This window comes from Acomys minous (assembly GCF_964271855.1).
Source record: "Acomys minous genome assembly, chromosome: 11".
In the NCBI taxonomy this organism is placed as follows: Eukaryota; Metazoa; Chordata; class Mammalia; order Rodentia; family Muridae; genus Acomys; species Acomys minous.
In genome coordinates, this window is record NC_140492.1 from 77,016,418 (window position 1) to 77,042,316 (window position 25,899).

The 25,899-nt window shown below is 45.5% G+C and overlaps 1 protein-coding gene and 1 pseudogene across 2 annotated transcripts in view; both read left to right on the forward strand.

Annotated features, from left to right (window-relative positions):
- LOC311608068 (E3 ubiquitin-protein ligase pellino homolog 2-like) overlaps positions 1 to 22,584 on the forward strand; it is a 42,861-nt pseudogene extending 20,277 nt beyond the window's left edge. Inside the window, exons 4-6 of the transcript in view lie at positions 7,886 to 8,073; positions 21,380 to 21,885; positions 22,458 to 22,584. The product of the transcript in view is annotated as an E3 ubiquitin-protein ligase pellino homolog 2-like (transcript). The remainder of the gene's footprint in view (positions 1 to 7,885; positions 8,074 to 21,379; positions 21,886 to 22,457) is intronic.
- Positions 13,057 to 19,423, forward strand: LOC311608945 (uncharacterized protein). The gene is made up of 2 exons (XM_084801638.1): positions 13,057 to 13,759; positions 18,292 to 19,423. Exons 1-2 carry the CDS (start codon positions 13,220 to 13,222, stop codon positions 18,631 to 18,633), a joined length of 882 nt encoding a protein of 293 aa, XP_084657764.1. The 5' UTR covers positions 13,057 to 13,219; the 3' UTR covers positions 18,634 to 19,423.
- Positions 22,585 to 25,899: the final 3,315 nt, after the last annotated feature.

Genomic DNA, 25,899 nt, shown 5'->3' on the forward strand with positions numbered 1-25,899 from the left:
GTTATTTTGTTCTGAAAACACAATCTCTTACAAGTATTATCCAGTTCTAACATTATAATTGTATGAGGTTTGCGGGACGCCCGGAACAATTAAAGTGTATGGGTCGACATAAAGCATTTACAAATCTTCCTTCTTTCCTTACTAGTAAAGGCCTCTAATAGTAATTCACAGAGTTTCTGTGGTCCACATGAGGCCTCTCTATGCCTATACATTTATACCTCTGCCAGTCTCAGACCTATTCCCATGTAGTGTGATTAGGAATATAAATTACCTGCTTGTTCTGTAGTTTGAGTTCTTTACATCTCAATTGTGGACCCCTCTCTCTTCCCCTCCTGATCCCACCCCCTCCCTCATCTACCCCCGATCCCATCCCCTCTCTCAACCCCTTTCCCTCCTTCCCCTAGTCCTTAGATAGGGGAGCTTTCCTCCCCTACCATCTGATCTTAGTTTATCTAATATCCCCTGTACTATATATGACCTCTTCCTGTGTGGCCTGACTGGGCCACTCTACACACTCAAGACTCTGTCCATTGTCCAGCTTTAAGTCTCTGTAAATGTCCCTATGTCCTGCTGGGTGGAGTCTCTCCTAGGATGTCGGTGTTGGTTTAAAATCCACATATGAGTGAGTATATACCATGCGTGTCTTTTTGGGTCTGGGTTATCTCGCTTAGGATGATCATTTTTAACTCCATCCATTTGCCAGCAAAACTCAAGATTTCCTTGTTCTTAATAGCTGAATAGTATTCCATTGTGTAGATGTACCACAGTTTTTTTTATCCATTCTTCAATTGAGGGGCATCTCGGTTGTTTCCAGGTCCTGGCTATTATGAATAAGGCTGCTATGAACATAGTTGCACAAATGTTTTTGTTGCATGGTGGGGCGTCTTTCGGATATATGCCCAGGAGTGGTATAGCTGGGTCTTGGGGTAGAGCTATTCCCAATTTTCTGAGAAAGCGCCACATTCCTTTCCAGAGTGGTTGAACAAGTTTGCACTCCCACCAGCAGTGGAGAAGATTTCCCCTTTTGCCACATCTTCTCCAGCATGTGTCGTCACTTGTGTTATTGATACACCTAATTGGTAAATGTAAGATGGAATCTCAAGATCATTTTGATTTGTATTTCCCTGATGAGTAGGGATGTTGAACATTTCTTTAAGTGTTTCTCATTCGACATTCCTCTTTTGAGAATTCTCTGCTTAGATCTGAACCCCATTTTTTAATTGGGTTGTTTGGTTTGGTAGTGTTTACTTTCTTGAGTTCTTTATATACTTTAGATATCAGCCCTTTGTCAGATGTAGGGTTGGTAAAATTTTTTTCCCAATCTGTGGGCTTTTGCTTTGTTCTGCTAACAGTGTCGTTTGCCTTGCAGAAACTTCTCAGCCTCATAAGGTCCCATTTATTAATTGTTGATCTTAGAGCCTGAGCTGTTGGTGTTCTATTCAGAAATTTGTCTCCTGTGCCAATGAGTTCTAGGGTTTTATCCACTTTTTCTTCTAACAGATTTAGTGTGTCTGGCTTTATGTTGAGGTCTTTGATGCACTTGGACTTTAGTTTTGTACAGGGTGATAAATATGCATCTATTTGCATTTTTTACATGTAATTGGACCAGCACCATTTGTTGAAAACGCCCTTTTCCCCCATTGTATCGTTTTGGCTTCTTTGTCAAAAATCAAATGGCCATATGTGTGTGGGTGTATATCTGGGTCCGCAATTTGATTCCGTTGGTCGATTGGCCTATTTCTGTACCAGTACCATGCTGTTTTTATTACTGTTGCTCTATAATACAGCTTGAGATCAGGGATGGAGATTTCGCCAGTAGATCTTTATTGTATAGGATTGATTTAGCTATCCTGGGTTTTTTGTTTTTCTATATGAAGTTGAGGGATCTTTCTAGTTCTGTAAAATATTGCATTGGTATTTTGATAGGGATTGCATTACATCTGTAGATTGCTTTTGGTAGTATGGCCAGTTTTACTATGTTTATTCTCCCAATCCATGAGCATGGGAGATCTGTCCATTTTCTAATATCCTCTTCAATTTCTTTCTGTAGAGACTTGAAGTTTTTTTCATATAGGTCTTGCTTGGTTAGATTTACTCCCAGATATTTTATGTTGTTTGAGGCTATTGTGAAGGGAGTGGTTTCCCTAATTTCTTTCTCTGCCTTTTTGTCCTCTGTATACAGGAGGGCTACTGACTTTTTCATGTTAATTTTGTATCCTGCCACTTTGCTGAAGCTGTTTATCAGCTGTAGGAGTTCTTTGGTTGACTTCTGGAGATCGCTGATATATATTATCATACCATCTGCAAAAAGGGAAACTTTAACTTCTTCCTTTCCTACGTGTATCCCCTTGATTTCCTTTAGCTGTCTTATTGCTCTAGCTAGGATTTCGAGTACTACATTAAAGAGCAATGGAGAGAGTGGGCAGCCTTGTCGTGTCCCTGAATTCAGTGGGATTGACTTAAGTTTCTTGCCATTTAGCTTGATGTTGGCAATAGGTTTTCTGTATATAGCCTTTACTATGTTTAGATATGTGCCTTGTATACCTGATCTCTCTAAGACTTTTAGCATGAAAAGGTGTTGGATTTTGTTGAATGCTTTTTCCACGTCTAAAGAGACGATCGTGTGATTCTTTTCCTTCAATTTGTTTATATGATTAATTACATTAATGGATTTCCTTATATTGAACCACCCCTGCATGCCTGGTATGAAACCTACTTGGTCCTGATGGATGAGCTTTTTAATGTGATCTTGTATCGGTTTGCAAGAATTTTATTGAGTATTTTTGCATCTATGTTCATAAGGGAGATTGGTCTAAAATTCTCTTTCTTTGTTGGGTCTTTGTGTGGTTTAGGTACTAAGGTGATTGTAGCTTCATAGAATGAGTTTGGAAGAGTTCCTTCTGTTTCTATTTTGTGGAATAGTTTGAGGAGTATTGGAATTAGTTCTTCTTTGAAGGTTTGGTAGAATCCATCTGGCCCAGGGCTTTTGGTTGGGAGACTTTTGATGACTTCTTCTATTTCCTTAGTGGATATGTGACTGTTTAATTTGTTTGCCTGATCTTGATTCAACTTTGGAAAGGGGAATTTATCAAGGAAATTGTCCATATCCTTTAGATTTTCATATTTTGTGGCGTATAGGCTTTTGAAGTAAGACCTAAGGATTCTTTGGATTTCCTCAGTATCTGTTGTTATTTCTCCCTTCTCATTTCTAATTTTGTTAATTTGTGTACTCTCCCTTTCCTTTTTAGTGAGTTTGGCTAAGGGTTTGTCCATTTTGTTGATTTTCTCAAAGAACCAGCTCTTCGTTTCATTGATTCTCTGAATTGTTTTCTTCATTTCTAACTTATTGATTTCAGCCCTGAGTTTGATATTTCCAGCCATCTACTCCTCTTGGGTGTGTCTGCTTCTTTTTTTCTAGAGTTTTCAAGTGTTCCATTAAGTTGCTTATATGCGATGTCTCCAGTTTCTTTGTGAAGGCACCTAGTGCTATGAATTTTCCTCTTAGCACTGCTTTCATTGTGTCCCAAAGGTTTGGATATGTTGTGCTTTCATTTTCATTAAACTCTAGGAAGTCTTGATTTCTTTCTGTATTTCATCCCTAACCCAGTTGTCACTGAGTAGAAGATTGTTCAATTTCCATGTGTTCATAGGCTTTTTGTTATTTCTATTGTTGTTGATGCTCAGCTTTAGGGCATGGTGGTCTGAAAGGATGCAAGGGATTATTTGAATTTTTTGTACCTATTGAGGCTTGTTTTGTGATCAATTATATGGTCTATTTTGGAAAAGGTTCCATGTGGTGCAGAGAAGAAAGTATGTTCTTTTCTATTTGGGTAGAAAGCTCTGTGAATGTCAGTTAGGTCCATTTGATTCATGACCTCTGTTAGCATGATTATTTCTCTGCTTAATTTCTTCCTTGAGGATCTGTCCATTGGTGATAGTGGTGTGTTGAGGTCTCCCACTATTTTGTGTTGGGATCAATGAGTGATTTAAACTTTAAAAGTATTCCTTTTACAAATGCAGGTGCCCTAATATTTGGGGCATAGATATTTAGGATGGTGATGTCCTCTTGGTGGATTTTTCCTGTGATTAGGACAAAGTGTCCTTCTCAATCTTTCTTGATCACTTTTATGTGAAAGTCTATTTTGTCGGATATTAAAATGGCTACTCCTGCTTTGCTTCCTGAGACCATTTGCTTGACAAAAATTTTTCCAGTCTTTTATTCTCAGGTAATGTCTGTCTTTGTTGATGAGATGTGTTCCTTGAATGCAACATATTGAAGGGTCTTGTTTTTGCATCCATTTTTTTAGCCTGTGCCTTTTTACTGGGGAGTTAAGACCACTGATATTGACAGATAGTATTCACCAATGGTTATTGGATTCTTTTATTGTGGAGTTAGTGGTGATTATGTGTGGCATGTCTGTTTTGGTTTTGCTGGTGTGCACTTATCAGTATGATGCATTTTCTTGGGTGTGACTGCTATCGTTGTGATGATGTTTTCCTTCTACTATTTTCTGTAGAGCAGGGTTGGTGTTTAGATACTGTTTAAATTTGGTTTTGTCATGGAATATCTTGACTTCCCCATCTATGTTGATTGAAAGTTTTGCTGGATATAGTAGCCTAGGTTTGCATCTGTGGTCTCTTAGAGTCTGCATAATCTCAGACCAGGCTCTTCTGGCTTCATAGTCTCTGTTGAAAAGTCAGGTGTAATTCTGATGGATCTACCATTATATGTTATTTTGCCTTTCTCTCTTGCAGCCTTTAGTATCTTTTCTTTATACTGCAGGTTTAGTGTTTTGATTATTATGTGCCGGGATGAATTTCTTTTCTGGTCTAGTGTATTTGGTGTTCTGTAGGCCTCTTGTATGTTCAAGGGTATCTCCTTCTGTAGATTGGGGAAGTTTTCATGTAAAATTTTCTTTAAAACATTCCCTGAACCTTGGAACTTTGCATCTTCCTTTTCATCAACTCCTATAATTCTGAGGTTACGCCTTCTCATGGTGTCTTTAATTTCTTGGATGCTTTGTGTCCCTTATTTTTCTGTTTTAAGGTTTTCTTTGAGAGAAGTATCCATTACTTCTATTGTATCTTCAGCACCTGAGATTCTCTCTTCCATGTGTTGGATTCTGTTAGTTACACTTGTCTGTTGGATTCCTGCTTCCTTTTTTAATTGTTCCATTTCACCTTTTTTCTCGATTTGTGATATTTTAATATTGTCTGACTCTGTTTTCGTGTCTTGAATTGTTTTATTTAAATCCTTCACCTGTATGCTTGTGGTATCTTGTTTCTCCCAGATGGCTTCTATTCACTTGTTTGTGCTATCCTGGAATTCCTGGAAGGCTCTATTCATTTCCTCTTTATAGTTCTCAAAAAAGCTGTATAAGCATGGTTTTGAGGTCATCTTCCTATGACTCTGCCATAGTAGGATATCTGTTGGTTTCTGGGCTTTCTGGTGGAGCCAAAATGTCTTGATTTCTGTTATTAGACCTCTTATTCTTTCCTTTAGGCATCTGCTTAGGAGGCTTGGGCTTTCCAAGCTGGTGGTCTTGGGGGTGAGTACCTTTGATAAGGAGCTGTTTTCTATACTGGGTTCTCAGACTCTGCCTTCTGTGTCTTTATTTGTTTGAGCTCTACCACCTAGATTCTGTGGTTTTATAGGGCTCCTCTGGCTGTTTGTCTCCTCTAAGGGATTCACCACACAATGAATCTGTGATTTAGATGTCAGATGCTGTGTGACTTTTGTTTTGTTAATCTTTTGCTCTATAAACAGGCTACTCCACTTTGGAGCACTGATCCATTCAGCAGTCTGACCTCCCCTTTCTCCCTGCTGGTTGCCACTCTCCACTGAAACAAGGCACTGGTCCATTCTCTGTCACCCATGGTCACTGCACACAGTCCCTTGCAGCCCCTGTTGCTTGCCACTTCCCGCTGCTGAGCTCACCAATCCCCGCCCCGCCAATCACCACTGCGAGTGGCCTACCTCAGCAAGCCCTGCTAGTGTTGTTGGCGCCACAGCCACCACTGCTATCCTGTCGCTCTGCTTTAGCTGTGGGCTGCCGCTGCTGCTGCTGTCGCTGCAGATGCTCTGCTCCTCGGGGGGTCTGCGCTTTTCCCCCGTGTTTGGGGTTGCACAAGGTTGTCCCTAGTTTGTTCCTGGTGCACTATGGTTTCTCCCCCTGTAGTTGGGTGGGGAACTTGGTGTTCCTGCTTATGAAATAAGTCCAATTTTCTGCCTTGGTTTCTCTGGCGTCTAAGCAAGGTGCATGCTGCTCGCTGTCATCTTGGAACTCCCCGATGTTTTAGTTTTAAGAACAGCCCAAGGCAGTGTTAAAAACCTGGCCACGTGTATGCAGCACTCAGGAGAGAGAAGCAGGAGGGTTATAAGTTCAAGGCCAGTCGTACTGCAGAGAGACCCTGCCTGAATAAAAAGAAAACACTCTGTAGATTACTCAGCTGTTGTTGTATTTGTTGTATTAATTAAAAAGTATATGCTAACATTATATATATATAATGTATATATATATACATACACATGCACACATACATTTATGGTGAAATTGGGAGGTTTATTTCAAAGGGAAAAATAAGTGGCCAAATTCAGATCTTTAGTGTACAAAGGAAATTGTTAGCTGTTCACTGAAAGGTGAGCGTTTGCTGTATCCCCTGTTTTATGTGATAACAGAAAACAGAAAGCCCTGCCTTCAAGGGGTACTTGATAAACTAACCCTGAAAGCTTTAGTAGCTAACCTATCTTAATACAAATACCTCTTGAATCTGAACATCGTTGTGGAGAGAAAACTGTCTATTGTGACCTAAAGGAAAATATGACAGGAAGTACTGAGGAAAGCCAGTTCAGCCCTGGTGATGCAGTGGTCCTGCAACATCTTGGACCTGATTCTCTCTGTCTTGCCCACTCCTCCCCTGGTGCAGTGGCCACCTGAGGGTTGGGAAGAGGAGGAGGTCTGTTCCTGAGTCTGCCACCTGCTCCTGCGTTTCCCAGCATCTGCTTGTGTGGGGCAGCTCCCTGAGAAAGAAGTGGCTGTGTACTTGGGCATAGCCACCTCACAGCGGTCACAAGGCCTCCAAGCCTGGGGCTGCTCTGATGGGTTTACATGAAGCAGGACTCTGATCCTCCCTGCAGTGCCACAGGGCCAGAAGGGGAAAGGGGAGGGGCTTCAAAGCAGTGCATGTACGAGGATGAGAGGGTGTCTGTCCTATCACTGCTGCCATCGCCTCAAGGATAGACACAGCAGTTTGCATGGAAACACACTCGCCCCCCAATTGTTGGCTTAATTTTTAAAATTTTGTATGTTTGATAAAAAGTACTTCTTTAGACTATTTTTTCAGGTACCTGCGTAAGAGCAGGTGGAAGTGACACTCAAGAAAGAACTGAAGGCTTAGATTCCAGGTTTGACACAGGGGAAGGGGTCCCTGAGTGAGGAGATCAGGTGCCAGCCCTAGCTAAGCTCCTGAGGAGAACATACAGTGGGTGGTCAGAGATGAACTGTTCAGCTTCTGACAGCTTAGCTTCTGTCCCATTGTCAGAGCAGCACATTTATCCTCCACTTTCCAGCTTTAAGTAGAAAATGACATCTCTGCCCTTTTCCACCTTTTCTGTGTATTTCTTTTTTCAAGACAGGGTCTCTCTGTGTAGCCTTGGCTGTCCTGGACTCACTTTCTACACCAGGCTGGCCTGGAACTCACTGTGTAGATGGGGCTGGTCTCAAACTCACAGATATCTGCCTGCCTCTGCCTCCCAAGTGCTGGTATTAAAAGAGTGTGCCACCAGGCCTGACTGGCTTCCCATGTATTTTAAGGATACTCCGGAGTTTTGCTTCTCAAGTATCACTTTAGCAGGCTTTTTCTGTTCTGTGGTATTGTTCTCCAGAAAAATGCAGCATAGTGGAAGAACATGGATGGCACATGGACAGACTCACCACCAATGGTGTCCTGGTGATGCACTCCCAGGGTGGTTTTACAGAGGAGTCACAGCCCTGAATATGGTGAGAGATATCTGTCTGTGGAGATGTGATTATCTTGTGAGAGACCAGGTTGGCATAGGAGAGGGGAAAGTTAGTGAGTCAGTGGCCTCCATTCTGGAAAACAGACCAAAGCACAGACACTTTGTGGCAACTGTCACTCTCCCCTGCTGAAGCTCAGAGCCTTGGTGCAAGGCAGGTGTGCAGTTCCCTGGTCCAGAAGCAATGCTACAGGCTCTGGAGAGTTGGAAAGTGTGGCTGTCTATCCTCAGGGTGGGCCACTCCAGGAGAACAGTCATTTATTACACTATCATTGCAGAATTCATCTTTCCCCCATAACACTTTACTAATCCAGAAAAAATCCTGGGCAGTATCAAACAGTGAGTGAAATTTTTAAATTAAACAAAAGTCTAGATTTTCTAAAATTAAGAAATACTCAACTTGCCATGAACCCTCCCTTAGGTTCATGGTTAGCAATTAGTAGCATTCTCAGTATTGTTCACCAGAGGAAAACGAATATTTTACTTGGGCTGGAGAGATGGCTCAGTGGTTAAGAGCACCACCTGCTCTTCCAAAGGTCCTGAGTACAATTCCCAGCAACCACATGGTGGCTCACAACCATCTATAATGTGATCTGATACCCTCTTCTGCAGATAAAGCATTCATATACAATAAATAAATCTTTTAAAAAAGAAAAAGAATATTTTACTTGAGGCCAGACCTGTGACGACAGGCTGACATCTCAGAAGTGTCACTGCCAAGTGGCAGTCTGAGGTCTGATCACACCATAAGTGCGGCACAAGCCCTAAAAGACCTATTCACCTTTCCCTCCTCCTTTGTTGCATAGAAGCTAGGAGAGAAGCTCTGGGTTATAGAAAGGGAGGTAGTTCTCGAAGCAGCCATAGGCAAAACACACAGCAGTGAGGGCGTGTGGTCTATGGGCTCAGATGAAAGTGGCAAGAGATGTTTCTGGGATGGAGAAAGGAAGCGGGGCCTGGTGGACAGTTTGCTGTCCTACACCTGAGGCCTACTTCTAGGGTGTCATTTTCATTATTTCTATTTCACACCTTTCAGGGACAAGCAAGGCCCCTTCACCTTACAGAAAATAGCCTTTTCTTAGTGTCTCCAATAAATACACATGAAAAACATTTTCTGTGAAAGGTCAGGCAAACTCTGTTTTATTTGAATACTTTTTAAGAAACTGTAAATTGGAAAGGTATTGTGAAAACAATTTCCTAACAAGAATGATTCTGATGATCCAAGACTTTTACACAAGATTGACCCAGATCAACTGATTTACCTGTTGACATGGAGACAACAGGATAACCACAAGACAAGGCCTTCCTAGGGACTCTCTTGTCTACTACTGCTAGATGGGAGCTAAGGAAAGGCACATTGACTCTCTTTCGGCACCCAGACCTCTCCACCCAGCTGTCCAGCCCAGGCCTGGTGCCTGGTGCTATGTTGTCACCTACAGTTCCCTAGCCTGTTCAGTTCCCAAGGCCATGTGAGTTCCTTGTCCACTCCATGCTTAGGGTAATCACACCTCTCTGGTGTGCTGCTCTTATCACCCTCCTCCTGGATCCTGACGTCATTTCCAAATCTCCATTCAGGAAAAATCTGTTAATGTTTGGCTGCTGCTCTGAAGAGGTCCAGGGTAGGGTCTTTGGGGCTGCATGCGGATGTCTGTCTTGTTTGCTTCATCTCTTGGGTGGCCAGAGCTGATGGCTCAGGCAACCAATTGAAAGAGAAAGAAGGGAAGGGGAAAAAGAGCCCAAGGTTTCTTCTCTAGGGACTGGCTATACTGCGGCCAAGGAGGAGAATTTAAACTGACCACAAATTTCCTATGGATGAGGCTGTAAAAGCAGCTTCTAGCCAGAAACTGCACAGGGGTCATAAAAGGAGGTTCTTTGATCTGCAGGCAGGCCTCTTTGCGGAGATCTCCAATGAGATGGTGTAAACTTAGGCTGATAAAAATGAGTCTGCTAGCTCATTTGCAAATCTACAGGGAAGTAAGAAATGAGAGAGAGAGGGAGGGAGAGAGAGAGAGAGAGAGAGAGAGAGAGAGAGAGAGAGAGAGAGAATAAACCACTCACACACATACATTTAAGAGAAAGGGTGGATGAATTTGGGCATCTTGACTTCAACTGAAGTTAAGCTTCCCAATTTCAGCCCTATTTATTGTTGATGACCATACTTATACTTCTGAGAAAAGAGAATTACCTCATAGTCAACAGACTAAAATTAATCACAAAACAGATGAATTCTAAAATAAAACTGGTTACATGTTTTAAAGCTAAGCCTTTCTTATCTATGTATCCATTACATAAGCTCATAGTAAGTTCAGAATGATGAACGTTGGCAGAGTCTAAGGTTAATAGGGTTTGAAACTTACAAAAGTATACCACTTATCAATTAGGACGGACCTAATTATACATTATCTAGCTATCTCTTAGTTCATTATGAGCTCAAGACAATAATTTTATCTGTCTTTCATTCTAAGAAACAGAGTAAATTCAGACATATCAAGGTAGCTTCATTCCATTTAGGTTCATGCAAAGTTTAAATAAACTTGCCTATATTTATGGTGAAATACCAGGATTCATGGTGCCATCTGCAGTGGAGGCTTATCTGAAGCCACAAATCTACTACAAGGCTATCCTTAGTGAGGCATCTGGAGGTCCACAAAGGTATTTATTACAGGCATAAACTAACTTTGACTTTTAAAACTATTTGAATCAAATCAGGAATTCCATAATCAGGGATTAATTCATCTAAACAACAAACAGTACATCTTCAACAAGATCCTGTAGGAAGTTTGCTCAATCTGAGCTGGTCAGTACCCAGAAAATAACAGTTTACACCAATACCAGATGTTTTTACTTTTGGTTTTTGAGATAGAGTTTCTCTGTGTAATCTTGGGCTATCCTGGACTCGCTTTGTAGACCAGGCTGGCCATGAATGTAGTCCTGGCTGTCCTGGAGTCACTTTGTAGACCAAGCTGACCTTAGACTCACAGTGATCCACCTGCCTCTGCCTCTGTAGGTGCTGGGATTAAAGGCATGTGCCACCATGCCTGGCTCTAATGCTAGATTTTAGAGAGATGCAGCAAAGCACAATTGACATGGTAGTCAGAGGTTGGAAGCAATTCTGGGGTACATCATGATACAGACCTTGCAAATATCAGATCACCTCCAGAGATCTCTCATGCCTACTGGACTTCTCCAAGCCAATAGCTCCTGACAGCATGTCAGAGGCTGAAAGCCATTTGGGGGGGAGGGGCATCATGGTACAAGACCTTGCAGACACCAGATTACCTCCTACCCAGCCCACATGCCTAGTGAGCTCCCTTAACAGGGTGGCTCTTGGCAAAAATTCTTGCAGAACCCATCCTGACCTATCTTCATCAGAGTATTAGCATCAATGATGTTTACTGCATGCCTGTGGGCCTTTGTCTGCAGGCAAAGGAGCCTCTTCCTCCAGTTAAGCTATAGGTGAGCCACCGCCCTGCTGATAACAACCCATCAGCCCCAAATGTGTTAAAAAGATAGTTCCTTGCAGACCCTAACCCACACAAAAGGTGTCAAAAGCTGGCTCTTTGAAGAAAAACATATCAAAGGTACCTTGGAGACAAGCCCGGGGTGGGGGGTGGGGTGGGAGGGTGGGGGTGAGTGTCCTGGGAGTGTCTCCTGCTAGTCAAGTACTCTTAGTTTAAAAACCCAGAGGCTGGAAGGTTTAGCAGCACACTCCCCATTCTCTCCCTCCCCCAGCTCTCTCTTTTTGTCTTTTTTTATCATTAAGATTAGTGAAATAAAACCTAGTTCTTTGACTCTTGACTATTTTTATTTTAATCAAGTGCGGTCTGTCCTTTCACAAGCCAGAGGCTCCCTTCCCCCTCTGAAAGGGATGCAGATTTTTATTGTCTCAACCCCTGCTGAGTGTGGCTGCACCTTGCTCCCTCCCTGGCCTTCATGGTAGGTTCTCAGGACAGAGCCTTCTTCAACTAGCCTCCAGAAGGCTGAAGAAAACTCTGTGACCAGATTCTCAGCCCAGCCTCTAGGGGAAAGGAACCCACACATGCCAGACCTCGCTTCCAAGAATTCAGCTTGCTGTAATCTGTTTAAGCCTCAGGGCCGCCTTCTACATTCTAAAGAAGGGGAGAGTATGGCAGTATGCTCCAATAACCACCCCCAAGGTCACACAGCTATAAAGGACAGAGCCAGGTCCTTAACAGGCCAAAAGCCTCAGACTGTAGTGTCAGCCATTGTGCTACAGTGGCCTCCCCCGGTTCCAGGCATGCCTGCCTCCCACTGCTGCAGACTGCGGTTCTGACTCCTTAGCCTTGATCCCTTCAGGGTTTAGTATGCATCTAGTATTAGCAGTGGGCTGCTTCCTGCTGACAGTGCCTGACCCTGCTGCTTGTCAGCTGTAAATGACCTGTGCAGGCACGGGGTGCTTGGCACAGACAGATGCCCTCTGAAAACAAAAGGCTTTCCATGAAGACTTCTGCCTCTGACCTTAGGAAAAACATGGGTGTGAGAAATTATAAAATTGTAAAATGTAAGATGCTTGCTTGCCCTGCCCAGAGGCTTCTCCCAGTTCTCGTTACTACCAGCCTCAGTGTCCCACCCTAGTTCCCAGAATAGCTACATGAGAGCTCCCTATATCAGAAGTCCCATATGGTTTCTAGTAACCGCCCTAAGGACCCACACCCAAGTCCCCACAAGAAGTCTCCCACTGCCAATGTCCATATGGTTTAAGCTTGATAAGGAACCCCACGTGCTTTGTGGTTTTTTGCCCTTAAAAACTAGTCTGTAACAGCTACTCGGGGTCCTTCACCTCCCGAGGGCTGAGGGACCCTGGCGCGTCAGCAATAACAATAAACCTTTGCTTTTGCATCAGTGTGTTGTGCCTTGCGTGGTCTCTCACGGCGACCCCCCTTCCCGAGTTGGGCGTGAGAGTCCAACATTTGGTGCATTGGCCGGGAAGTTGAGGTCGCCTGAGACCCCCCGACTCACCCACTGAAGGTTCCCCTTCCCCCCGGCCCGGGCCGCCGACGGACGACTGAGACGTAAGTGACTTTTGTTTCGTATTTGTCTGTATTTTTGTTTCTCTGTAGCGCGCAAGTCAGTAGCAGGGACGAGAAGTAAGGGCAGACGTGCTGGGCACTCTCTCTCCCTCACCCTAGAGGACGCTCTAGGTGGTTTGGTATCACCCTGGAGGACGCTTCAGTGGTGTTCTGGATGAGCCCTGGTGGCGACACCGTCAGCCTCCTCAAATCAGTAGGCGAGCGTGTCTGCACGCCGCCGTCAGAATCAGTATTTCTGGTTTGGCGCCGATTCAATGCTGCGCAGCGTGTGTTCGCTTGTCTACTAGTTACGTTTGTGTGTGTTATAGCCCTCTTTGTATTTGTGTTGACTGAAGCGACCAACGCTGACATGGGACAGACTGTGACCACCCCCTTGACTCTAACGCTTGACCATTTCAAAGATATACGTGCCCGCGCACACAACCTCTCTTTAAGCGTTCGCAAGGGACGCTGGCAGACTTTTTGCTCTTCGGAGTGGCCCGCCTTCAATGTAGGCTGGCCACCCAAAGGGACCTTTGACTCACTGACTATCACTAGGGTAAAATCCATTGTCTTTAGTCCAGGGTCGCGTAGCCACCCAGATCAGGTACCCTATATCTTAATGTGGGAAAGCTTGGTTTCAGACCCTCCCCCCTGGATCCGCCCATTCCTGCCGCAGAAGCCTCAATTGAAACCTGATACCACCCTCCTGCTGGTAAGGTCCTCAGCCGCTGGAGACCAGGACCAGACTTCAACTTCCCGCGATTCGATTTCTCGGCAGTTCTTGAAACCTGTTATTCCCCAAGATCCAATGCAGGACCTTCTCCATCTGGACTCCCCTCCTCCGTACCCCCTTCCTCTAACCCCACCAACTTCGTCTCTACCCTCTACCACCTCCGTATCTACCCCCTCCACTGTCTCACCCACTGCACCTCCTTCCCCTGACCCTCCTTCTCTTACCCCAGCACCCGCTCCCTCCCCTCCCCGCCTCCGCCTCCGCCTCCGCCGGGGCCCCACTGAAGACCAATGGCAATCTTCTCTCTTTCCTCTCCGTACAACCAACGGAGAAATCACTTACTGGCCCTTTTCAGCCTCAGACCTTTATAATTGGAAAAACCATAACCCCCCTTTCTCCCAAGACCCTCAGGCACTGACATCTCTGATAGAATCCATTCTGCTGACACACCAACCCACCTGGGATGATTGCCAGCAGCTGCTGCAGGTGCTCCTGACGACCGACCGATGAACGACAGCGGGTCCTCCTAGAAGCCAGAAAAAATGTTCCTGGTCCCGGGGGCTCACCCACACTCCTGCCCAATGAGATTGATGCAGGGTTCCCCCTCACCCGTCCAGACTGGGACTATGAAACCCCAGCAGGTAGGGAAAGTCTCCGTGTCTACCGCCAGACTCTGCTGGCAGGCCTCAAAGCGGCGGGCAGACGCCCAACCAATTTGGCCAAGGTAAGAACCATAATTCAGGGAAAGGATGAGAGCCCTGCAGCCTTTTTGGAGAGATTATTAGAGGGGTTCCGAATGTACACCCCGTTTGAACCCATGGCAGCTGAACACAAGGCAACAGTAGTCATGTCCTTCATAGATCAAGCAGCTCCTGATATTAAAAGGAAGTTACAGAGACTGGATAACATTCAGTCCTTCAGCACCCAGGATCTGGTGAAAGAGGCAGAGAGAGTATATAATAAAAGAGAAACAGAGGAAGAGAAGGAGGCTAGGATAGCAAGGGAACAAGAAGAACGAGAGGACCATCGAGAAAGACGTAGAGGCAAAGAATTAACTCGGATCTTGGCCACAGTGGTAGCTAATAATTCTAGGTCTAAGGGGCAGGATAGAGAGGGGGGAGATCGGAGGCGGCCCAGGGTAGAAAAGGACCAATGTGCTTATTGTAAGGAGAGAGGCCATTGGATCCGAGACTGCCCTAAGAGACCCAGAGACCAGAAAAGGGTTCCAGTCTTGGCCCTAGGCGAAGATAGTGACTGAAGGTGTCAGGGCTCTGAAGCCCCCCCCCAGCCCAGGCTAACTCTTACAGTCGGGGGGCAACGTACCACCTTCCTGGTGGACACTGGTGCCCAACACTCAGTCCTGACCCAGCCAGCTGGACCAATGTCATCAAAAACTTCCTGGGTCCAAGGAGCAACTGGAGGCAAGTTACACCGATGGACTAATAAACGGACTGTTGACCTTGGCACAGGTATCATGACCCACTCCTTCCTAGTAGTTCCTGAATGCCCTTATCCCCTGCTAGGAAGAGACTTGCTAACCAAATTGGGGGTCCAAATACATTTCTCAGAAGAAGGGGCACAAGTACTTAACTCCATGGGAATGCCTGTGCAGATTCTTACTGTCAAACTGCAAGATGAGCACAGACTGTTCAAACCCACCCCTCAAGGGCCTCTTTCAGAAGATAACCCATGGCTCCAGCAGTTCCCTCAGGCATGGGCAGAGACTGGAGGGCTCGGACTAGCCCACACACAGCCACCTATTATTGTGACTCTTAAACCCTCGGCTGTACCAGTCTCAATCAAACAATACCCAATGAGTCAAGAAGCCCGGCTGGGCATTAAAAAATATATCCACCGATTCCTGCAACTAGGAGTCTTAAAGCCTTGTCAATCTCCCTGGAATACTCCACTCTTACCTGTAAAAAAGCCAGGGACGCAGGACTATAGGCCCGTGCAGGACCTCAGAGAAGTCAATAAGAGGGTGATAGACATCCATCCCACAGTGCCTAACCCATACAATCTACTGAGCACTCTAAGGCCGGATTTTACTTGGTATACTGTTCTAGACCTTAAGGATGCTTTCTTTAGTCTACCCTTGGCCCCCCAAAGCCAATTGTATTTTGCCTTCGAATGGAAGGACCCTGAATTAGGACTCTCAGGACAGGTGACCTGGACGCGCCTTCCTCAAGGTTTCAAGAATGCTCCAACCCTGTTTGATGAGGCCCTGCACCAGGATTTGACTGACTTCCGCACCCAGAACCCTGAGGTGACACTCCTGCAGTACGTGGATGACCTTCTATTGGCTGCTCCCACCAAGGAGGCCTGCATCACCGCCACCCAGCACTTACTCCAAGAACTAGGTAACAAGGGCTATCGTGCATCGGCCAAGAAGGCCCAGATCTGCAAAAAGGAGGTAACATATTTGGGTTATGTCTTGCATGAGGGAAAAAGATGGCTTACCAAGAGCCGAACTGACACGGTGGCCAAGATTCCCCCACCTCAGAGCCCCAGACAGTTAAGAGAGTTCTTGGGGACAGCAGGCTTCTGTAGATTATGGATACCAGGCTTTGCTGAATTGGCTGCCCCCTTATACCCTCTGACACGGGGCACTGACTCTTTCCAGTGGGGGCTCCCCCCAGCAACAGGCCTTTGAAGCCATAAAGAAGGCCCTCCTGTCTGCCCCAGCCCTGGGATTGCCAGACACCACGAAGCCATTCACCCTCTTTGTAGATGAAAAACAAGGGATTGCCAAGGGGGTATTGGCTCAAACTCTGGGACCTTGGAAACGGCCTGTGGCCTACTTATCTAAACAACTAGACACTGTAGCCGCTGGATGGCCTCCATGCCTGGGCATTATGGCTGCCACTGCGCTGTTGGTTAAAGATGCCAACAAACTGACCTTGGGACAATCCCTGACCATAGTCACGCCTCACGCATTAGAGGCAGTGATACGCCAGCCTCCTGATAGATGGGTCACCAACACCCATCTCACTCACTACCAAGCTCTACTCCTAGACTCCGAACGTATCACCTTTGGCCCTCCAGTTACCCTCAACCCTGCCACATTGCTGCCAGCCCCAGACCAAGGACAAGAGACTCCACATGACTGTCATCAAGTGTTGGCTGAGACACATGGAACTCGAGAGGACCTCCAAGATTGTGAACTTCCAGAAGCCGACCACACTTGGTATACAGACGGTAGCAGTTATTTGGACTCAGGTACCAGACGGGCCGGGGCAGCAGTGGTGGATGGGCAGAAGGTCATATGGGCCCAGGCCCTTCCCTCAGGGACCTCTGCCCAAAAGGCTGAGCTTATAGCCCTGACCAAAGCCTTGGAACTCTCTCGAGGCAAAAAGGCTAATATCTACACTGACAGCCGGTATGCCTTTGCCACTGCCCATATACATGGGAGCATCTATGAACAGAGGGGCTTACTAACATCAGAGGGCAAAGAGATTATAAACAAGCCCGAAATTAAAGCCTTGCTAAAAGCCCTCTTCCTGCCTGCTCGAGTGGCCATCATTCACTGTCCTGGGCATCAAAAAGGACAGGACCCCATTGCCCTGGGGAACCAACAGGCAGACCGAGTGGCAAAACAAGTTGCCTGTATGGAGGCCCTAACACTGGCCCTAGAGGCTGATAAAGCCAATCAGGCAATCAGCCAAGTAGAACCATATATCTATACTTCAGAAGACCAAGCCAAGGCTCAGGCCTTAGGGGCCTCATTAGACTCAGAACTCCAACAGTGGATCAAAAATGGCAAGACTGTGCTACCAGCCAAAGAGGCAACTGCCATGATCCAACAGATGCATGCCTGGACCCACCTAGGATCAAAAAAGCTTCGACAGATCCTGGACAAAGCAGAGTTCATCATCCCTGGAGCCAATGCCCTGATTGACAAAACTGTAGCCAATTGCCAAGCCTGCCAGCAAGTCAACGCTGGAAAAAGCCAAGCCCCAGAAGGAACCAGGGTCCGTGGGGACAGACCAGGAACTTACTGGGAAGTTGACTTCACTGAGGTAAAGCCCCCAGCTGCGGGTTATCGATACTTATTGGTCTTCATAGACACTTTTTCAGGATGGGTAGAAGCTTTCCCAACCCGACGGGAAACAGCACAAACAGTAACCAAGGCAATCCTAGAAGACATCTTTCCTCGGTTTGGACTCCCTAAGGTAATTGGGTCAGACAATGGGCCAGCCTTCGTCTCCCAGGTAAGTCAGGGATTGGCCAAGATCCTGGGGACTGATTGGAAATTACATTGTGCTTATAGACCCCAAAGTTCAGGACAGGTAGAAAGGATGAATAGAACCCTAAAAGAGGCCTTAACTAAATTGACCATAGAGACTGGCTTAAAAGACTGGAGACGCCTCCTACCTCTGGCCCTGTTTAGGGCCAGAAACACCCCTTCTCGTTTTAATCTGACTCCATATGAGATTTTATATGGAGGGCCACCTCCTCTGTCTACTATGCTTAATTCTTATCAGCCCTCTGCTTCCAAAACTGATTTGCAGGCTCGCCTAAAAGGACTACAAGCAGTACAGGCCCAAGTTTGGGCCCCCCTTGCTGAGATCTACAAGCCTGGCCACAACCAGACGGGACATCCTTTCCACATCGGTGACTCAGTCTACATTCGACGACACCGGTCCCAAGGACTCCAGCCTCAGTGGAAGGGACCCTATACAGTCCTCCTGACCACACCCACCGCTCTCAAAGTAGACGGAATTGCAGCTTGGGTACACGCCTCCCACGCCAAGGCTGCTCCTCCTCCTCCAGACCCCGAGCAACGCTCCCAATGGCGCCTACACCGCCCCGGAGATCCTCTAAAGATAAGACTCACCAGATCTGGTCTTTAACTGTGCTCTTCCTCATGCTGGCCCTAGGGACAGTGGCCTACCTCAATCCCCATCAGCCCATGAAACTCACTTGGCAGGTCCGATCCCAACTAGGGTATGTGGTCTGGTCAATATCCCGAGAAGCTCCCCCCCATACCTGGTGGCCTGATCTAACCCTAGACTTGTGCCTCTTAATTGCTGGCTTAGATACTTGGGATATCCCAGAGAGAAGTTATAAAGAGTTACCCATTCTTTCTGAAGCCACCCATTACCAAAGGACAGCAGCCTTAGGTTGTGCCAGGCCCTGGTCAAGATGCCAGTTACGACTGGCTCCTTTTTATGTTTGTCCTCGAGATGGTAGGTCAAGATCAGAAGCCCACCGATGCGGAGGGCTGGAAAGCTCTTATTGTGCTGCCTGGGGGTGTGAAACGTCAGGCTCTGTCTATTGGAAGCCCTCCTCGACATGGGATTTAATAACTGTATCCCGCAACCACTCTGGCACTACTAAATGCCCTCAGCGGGGACGGTATCTTCCTAGCTCCCAGGCTACTTGCAATCACAATAGCCAATGCAATCCCATAGTTATAAAATTTACAGAAAAAGGAAAAAAGTATTCAGATTGGGTAACAGGGTGACAGTGGGGCTTAAGATTTTATGTAGAAGGCACTGACCCAGGACTTACTTTCTCCATTAGATTAAAATTAGAAAAACCCCTAAAAATGTCTATAGGCCCCAACCCCATCCTTGCTGACACTGGGGTACAACCCCCACGCCCCAGGCTCCCGACTATTGCCCCAACTCCTCCACCCACTACCCCAAACACAGAGCCACCCTTACCCAAGACTGGAGATCGGCTCTTTAATCTGGTTAAGGGGGCTTTCCAAGCCCTCAACACCACCAACCCCCAAGCAACCCAGTCCTGTTGGCTCTGCATCACCCCAAGCCCACCTTATTATGAGGGAATTGCTACCTCAGCCACTTTCTCTAACACAAGTAATCATTCCTCCTGTGACTGGGGTCAGCACAAAAAGCTCACCCTGATGGAAGTTTCAGGTCAGGGGACCTGCCTAGGCACTGTTCCTCCTAGCCACCAACACCTCTGTAATCTTACCTTCTCCATAACTACCACCACCAGTAACTACTTTCTTACTTCTCCCTCTAACCTATGGTGGGCCTGCAACACTGGACTCACCCCTTGTGTCTCCACTGCCATATTTGCTGCAACCCACTATTGTGTGCTAGTCCAGCTTGTCCCCAGGATTTACTATCAGACAGCCCAGGCTTTTGAGGCCAACTACGAGGACACACGTCCCTCCCGCTTTCGGAGAGAGCCAGTCACTCTGACTCTGGCTGTCATGTTAAGCTTGGGGGTTGCAGCAGGGGTGGGGACAGGGACAGCAGCCTTAATACAAGGGACCGAACAATTTAACATGCTTAGAACAGCTATAGACGAGGACCTCCGTGCCATAGAGCAGTCCATCACCAAGTTAGAAGAGTCCCTCACGTCACTATCTGAGGTGGTCCTACCAAATAGAAGAGGGCTAGAACTGGTGTTTCTCAAAGAAGGAGGTTTATGTGCAGCTTTAAAAGAACAGTGTTGTTTTTATGTGGATCATTCTGGGGTAGTTAGAGATTCCATGACTAAGCTCCGAGAGCGCCTTGACAGGCGGCAACGAGAACGGGAGGCCAACCAGGGATGGTTTGAAACATGGTACAGTCAGTCCCCTTGGTACTCTACCCTGATATCGTCTATTATTGGGCCCCTGATCTTGCTCCTGCTTATACTCACCTTTGGCCCTTGCCTCTTAAACCGCCTAATGGCTTTTATCAGAGATCGACTTAATGTCACTCAGGCCTTAATCCTGACCCAACAGTACCAAGCCCTTAAACAAGAGCCTCAAGATTGAGGCCAGATTAAAAAAAAAAAGAGGGAATGAGAAATTATAAAATTATAAAATGTAAGACGCTTGCTTGCCCTGCCCAGAGGCTTCTCCCAGTTCTCGTTACTACCAGCCTCAGAGTCCCACCCTAGTTCCCAGAATAGCTACATGCGAGCTCCCTATATCAGAAGTCCCATATGGTTTCTAGTAACCGCCCTAGGGACCCACACCCAAGTCCCCACAAGAAGTCTCCCACTGCCAATGTCCATATGGTTTAAGCTTGATAAGGAACCCCACGTGCTTTGTGGTTTTTTGCCCTTAAAAACTAGTCTGTAACAGCTACTCGGGGTCCTTCACCTCCCGAGGGCTGAGGGACCCTGGCGCGTCAGCAATAACAATAAACCTTTGCTTTTGCATCAGTGTGTTGTGCCTTGCGTGGTCTCTCACGGCGACCCCCCTTCCCGAGTTGGGCGTGAGAGTCCAACAGGTGAAAGACAGATCAAGGTGTGCGTAGCTAAGGGTCACCTGCAGTGTGTTGGACGCTCTGCTAGAAGAGTGTGGGTCTTCAAAGGCAAGACAGCACTCATCCCGTATAAGGTCTATGGGTGTGTTCTCCACATAAAAAGTTAAAGATAAAAGTGTAATGTTTGTGGGACTCTTAAAGTAACTGCTGCATTAATCGAACCTAAAAGGCTCTGAGTGTTTCACCCTGAACGTTTATGTGTCCTGAGGCTGGGGAGGGCAATTCCCATGTACTTTTTAGTTGCATATGTTACCTTCCTGTGTCTTCTGTTTTTCCCCTTACAGAGGAAAGGGTGTTGAGGTGCCTTTGCCCCCACAGTCTGAAGATTTTGCTTTTAAAGGTGTATCTGTTGAACCTGTTGTAGGTGAAAACTGAGATCAGTGTCCTGTAAGACAGCTCCCCCATTGACCTGTGTGGGGCCACTCTTCTTTGGAGAACTACAGATGGCCCTTTTCACACTCCGAGTCAGAAGCACGGCAGGAATGCAACCCAACCCCAGTGCCCCATGAGCCTCAATGCCCTGGCCTTCCCTAGATCAACCAGAAGGAGGGGGTGGAGGAGAAGCCGCCCTGGGCATACCTGAGTTGCGGCCATATGCATGGCTACCATAACTGGGGCCATCGGAACGACACAGAGGTCAATGAGAGGGAGTGTCCCATGTGCAGGACTGTGGGACCCTATAGCCCTCTCTGTCTGGGCTGTGAGGCAGGATTTTTATGTTGACGCAGGACCCCCCAACTCACGCTTTCTCCCCCTGCTGACACGTGTGTTCAGAGAAGTCTGCAAAGTACTGGTTTCAGATTCCACTGACCCACGGAAGCCACGCATTTCAAGCCGCCGGTCCGTTCTGCACCACGCGGCTGGTTGGCTGTGGGTTCCTTTCTCCCGGAGGCTGGGCTCAGAATCTGGCCCCAGAGTTTTCTTCAGCCTTCTGGAGGCTACCTGAAGAAGGCTCCATTTTGAGAACCAGTCCTTGAAGAAGGCCTTTTTGGCAGGGAGGAACGCAGGGCAGTTGCATTCAGCCAGGTTGAGGCAAGAAAAATCTGCGTCCCTTCCAGGGGGGAAAGGGGGCCTCTGGCTTGTAAAAGGCCAGACTACACTTTAATAAAAATAAAGACAAAAGAGTCAAACAACTAGATTTTAATTCATTAAGCTTAAAGAAAGGACAAGGACAGTTCTATATGGGAGGGATGGAGGATAGCAGGAGACACTCCCAGGACACTTCCTGGGGCTTGTGTCTCCTGGGTACTTTTGATATGTATTTCTTCAAAGAGCCAGCTTTTGACACCTCCTGTGCAGGTTAGGATCTGCAAGGAACTATCTTTTTTTTTTAAACACATTTGGGTCTGTTGGGTTGTTGTTGGCAGGGGTCCGCTCACCTATGTCGGAACACAGTTTACTGGGAGAGAGTGTCTCCTCCGCCTGCAGACAAGGGCCCACAGTTGGCGAACAGAACTGCATCACATTGACTTTCCAAGGTCCAGTGGACTGACACCCTGGACAGCCATCTATACATTATTAACATGTTACTGTGAAGATTTTGCCATTAACTGTAGATTCTACTTTCATAACGCTGTTTGTTAAGGGAAAGGCATACTGGGCTGGGGGAAACGGGGCTGATAATGAAACTAGGCAGGAGCCCACAGATACAACTGTGTTTTGCATGCTCGGAGCAGCAGCAGCAGCATTGAGGTCTGCCTGATTAAACTTTAATACCTGTGTAATAACTGGATTTCAACTGCCATGTTTTTATTTTAACTTTAACGTTTTAAGCAAGATTTATTTTTCCTTTGTAAACTTGGGCAAGATTTACATCCTTTTTATACATGTAAAAGAAATGTATTCAACAGATGTCTTAGTGCCCAGCCTGCAGAGCTGTGTCGCACTGGTGTCAGGCATATATTATATGATCCTGATACATCCATATTTGAATTGGTTTCTCCATATTTTGCCTGTTAGCAGACAGTTTGCCTATTTTCTGCAAATTAAACCTATCTGAGTACTTTTTCTTAAGAGCAAAATGATAATATTAATTACTGTTTAATGCTGCTGCTTAATTTGACTATGCTGAGCTTTCCTGTTATTTTAAAAATAGCTGTTTCCCCATGGAGACCATTGTGTAGGAAGATGGATTTTTTTGTTTTGTTTTAATTATATTTATGATGTGAAAATCCAACAGCAGTCTTCTTACTGCTCTACATAGATCACCTACAGACAAAAAAGGAAGGGAGGGAGTGAGGGAAGGAAGGAGGGAGGGAGGAGGGAAGTACTTTCTAGAGAATCCTGTTGGATGTCATCTGAGGCAGCCAGACTGCCCAGCGCTGGTTTTCAGAGAAAGGTTAGAGAATGTATTCGCAGCCTCTTGTCATATGGAGAAAGATACTTTGAGAAATCTTGCTATCTTAGGCTTAATCTAATAAGATAAAGTTGAATTTCACCTATCCAAAAAAAAAAGCTTTTTTTTCAGTGAAGTTCACTCTGATACCAGGACTGCTTTGTGCCAGTCCTATAGTTCTGCATATGACATATGCCCCCAAATACAGGAGGCACCCCACCTTCAGAGTCCCTGACACCATAAACTCAGCTCGGGCAATAAGCTGAAGGCTCTTCAGTGGCAGTTGTGCCGCCTTGATCTTTTCCTTTGGTTTCCAGGTGAGGGTCCCCTCCCGCCCTGCCAGAGGGATAGCAGAGGTGTCACACTGCAAAGGAAGCCATGCTGACTTGCACAACTTCTGATAAGTCACTTTCTACTGAAGAAAGCTTTTCAAGTTAGGAAGCAATTTCATTTTTGAGAGTAAAGGACTCAGGTTCATCCAGGTAAAAGGACACAGTTGAGAAAGGAAATGTCTCCAAGGTCAGTCTGTTCTCAGGTTTGACTTGTCATCACTTTAAAGGATGCATGCTAACCGACCCCCACCTGTACATAAGTACATCACCAACTGCCCATCCCCATCTCAGCATGACCAGAAGTCAAGACCTCATGTCATGCCTCCATAAGTGATATTTGTTTTTCAGTTGCTTGTGTCATTTTCTTCTGAAAAAAATTAGAGTGAATGGGGTATAGCTCTGATTATTTTTCTAGTGTTTTAAAATTATTGTTGTTGTTATTATTATTATTATTATTATTATTATTATTATTATTATTATTAAACAGTGTTGCTGGGTTACGCAGACTGTGGCTGTCAACATTTCTCTGATTTTTTTTTTTTTGGCTTTTTTTTTTTTCAAAAACAGCTACAGTTCACACTGCAGAGTAAGTATTAAGCTTTCTGGCCCTCCTCCATACTTCTGTGGCCCAAAAGAATTAAAATCTTTTAATATAAACAGAGAACATATTTATATCATTCCTCATGGTTAATTATAGAGTTTGGTACCTTTGTGCCTCAGGGAAGCCACGTGATGTAACTGGTTATAGACTTTGGGGATTAGGGTATAGAGAAAGGAGAAAGCCATTGGAAAACATGATGGGCTCTACTAAGGAGACTAATTAACGTAGGTGCAGAAATGTGCCGGGGCTGGCATCAATGTGATTGTAGTAGAATTTGCCTTCCAGTACTAGGAGGGAAATTGTTTTTAAGTTATTACAAATACTGTATTAGGAGAGTTGAGAGCTCTTCATAAAATATCAATGCCTTTCATTTTTGCTTACCAGTCTCTGTAGTTAGGAGCCTCCGTATTGATATTTGAACACTTTGAAGAGCTTAGAAACCACATTTTCTACTTACATGCACTAAAGGTTGCTCTACGATTTCACCCAACTTCTTTTCCTCCTCAGAGCTGTTCTGCTGTCTGGATATGCACTAGAGGTGGACAGTCATGCTATTCTTGGTGCTGCCTTCATGCAGTCTTGCCTCTAACAGTGGAAATTCAGATAGACAGGCCCAGGGTTTTGATTTCAAGGCAGATGTGGTCCCGTTCACTTGGCTGTCAATCTCATGGTCCCATAGTTCTCCCTCTTTTGGACTAAAGGTCTAAAGCTCCTATGGTAGTGAACATGGGACAAAACTCCAGTCATGTTACAACCAATGAAATAACTTCAGAATATTTGTAAAGGAAGCTAAGCATTACTGAAGCAGTGAACAATAAATAAATAAATAAAACCAGTTCTGTAATGTGTCCTCAACAAATGCATGCCCTCCTGACTCCCTAGTGGGCAGTAGAGGGAAACAAATATATTTTCCAGTTCTGCTCAACTTTCTGAACAGAAATAGACATGCTGGAAAGGCTGTTCTGTCTTTTATGATGAAATCACATATTGCTTCTCGGTATTGAATAATCTAGGAGTTAGAGGGCTAGTCATATTTACTGTGGACAGTATTATAAGCAGTCAAATTTTATGGCTATCTTTGTAAAATCTGTTCTTTTATATTCCATGTCAAATTGAAAATTTTATTTCTTCACTGTTGTACCTGTGAAAATACAAGCCATTTTACAGGAAAAAAATCTTCAAAATAATTGTTACACAAATCAGGACATCCGATGAAGCTGAGTTTATGGTGTCACAGACTCTGAAGGTGGGGTGCTTCCTGTATTTGGGGGCATATGTCATATACAGAACTATAGGACATAATAGGTATTTGTACATCTCTTGAACTGCCACATGAATCCCAAACAGACATTTATTGTTGTCTTATGCTCTGCACACCACATACTTACATCTGTGTTCTGAAATCCCTGAATATTTTTTTTAAAGACACTCCATTGGTGCTTATATTACTATTTCTTGTGACATCTTCTCACTGTCAAATAAATCTAACTTGTAGGAGAATTTAACCTGGCTTGTAGAATTGATGGATTTTTTTCATGATCATTATAATTGTGTTATTACTTTTGTGGTAGTCTTGATTTCTTTTCAATAGCAAAAGGATGATGTGTAAGCCTTTA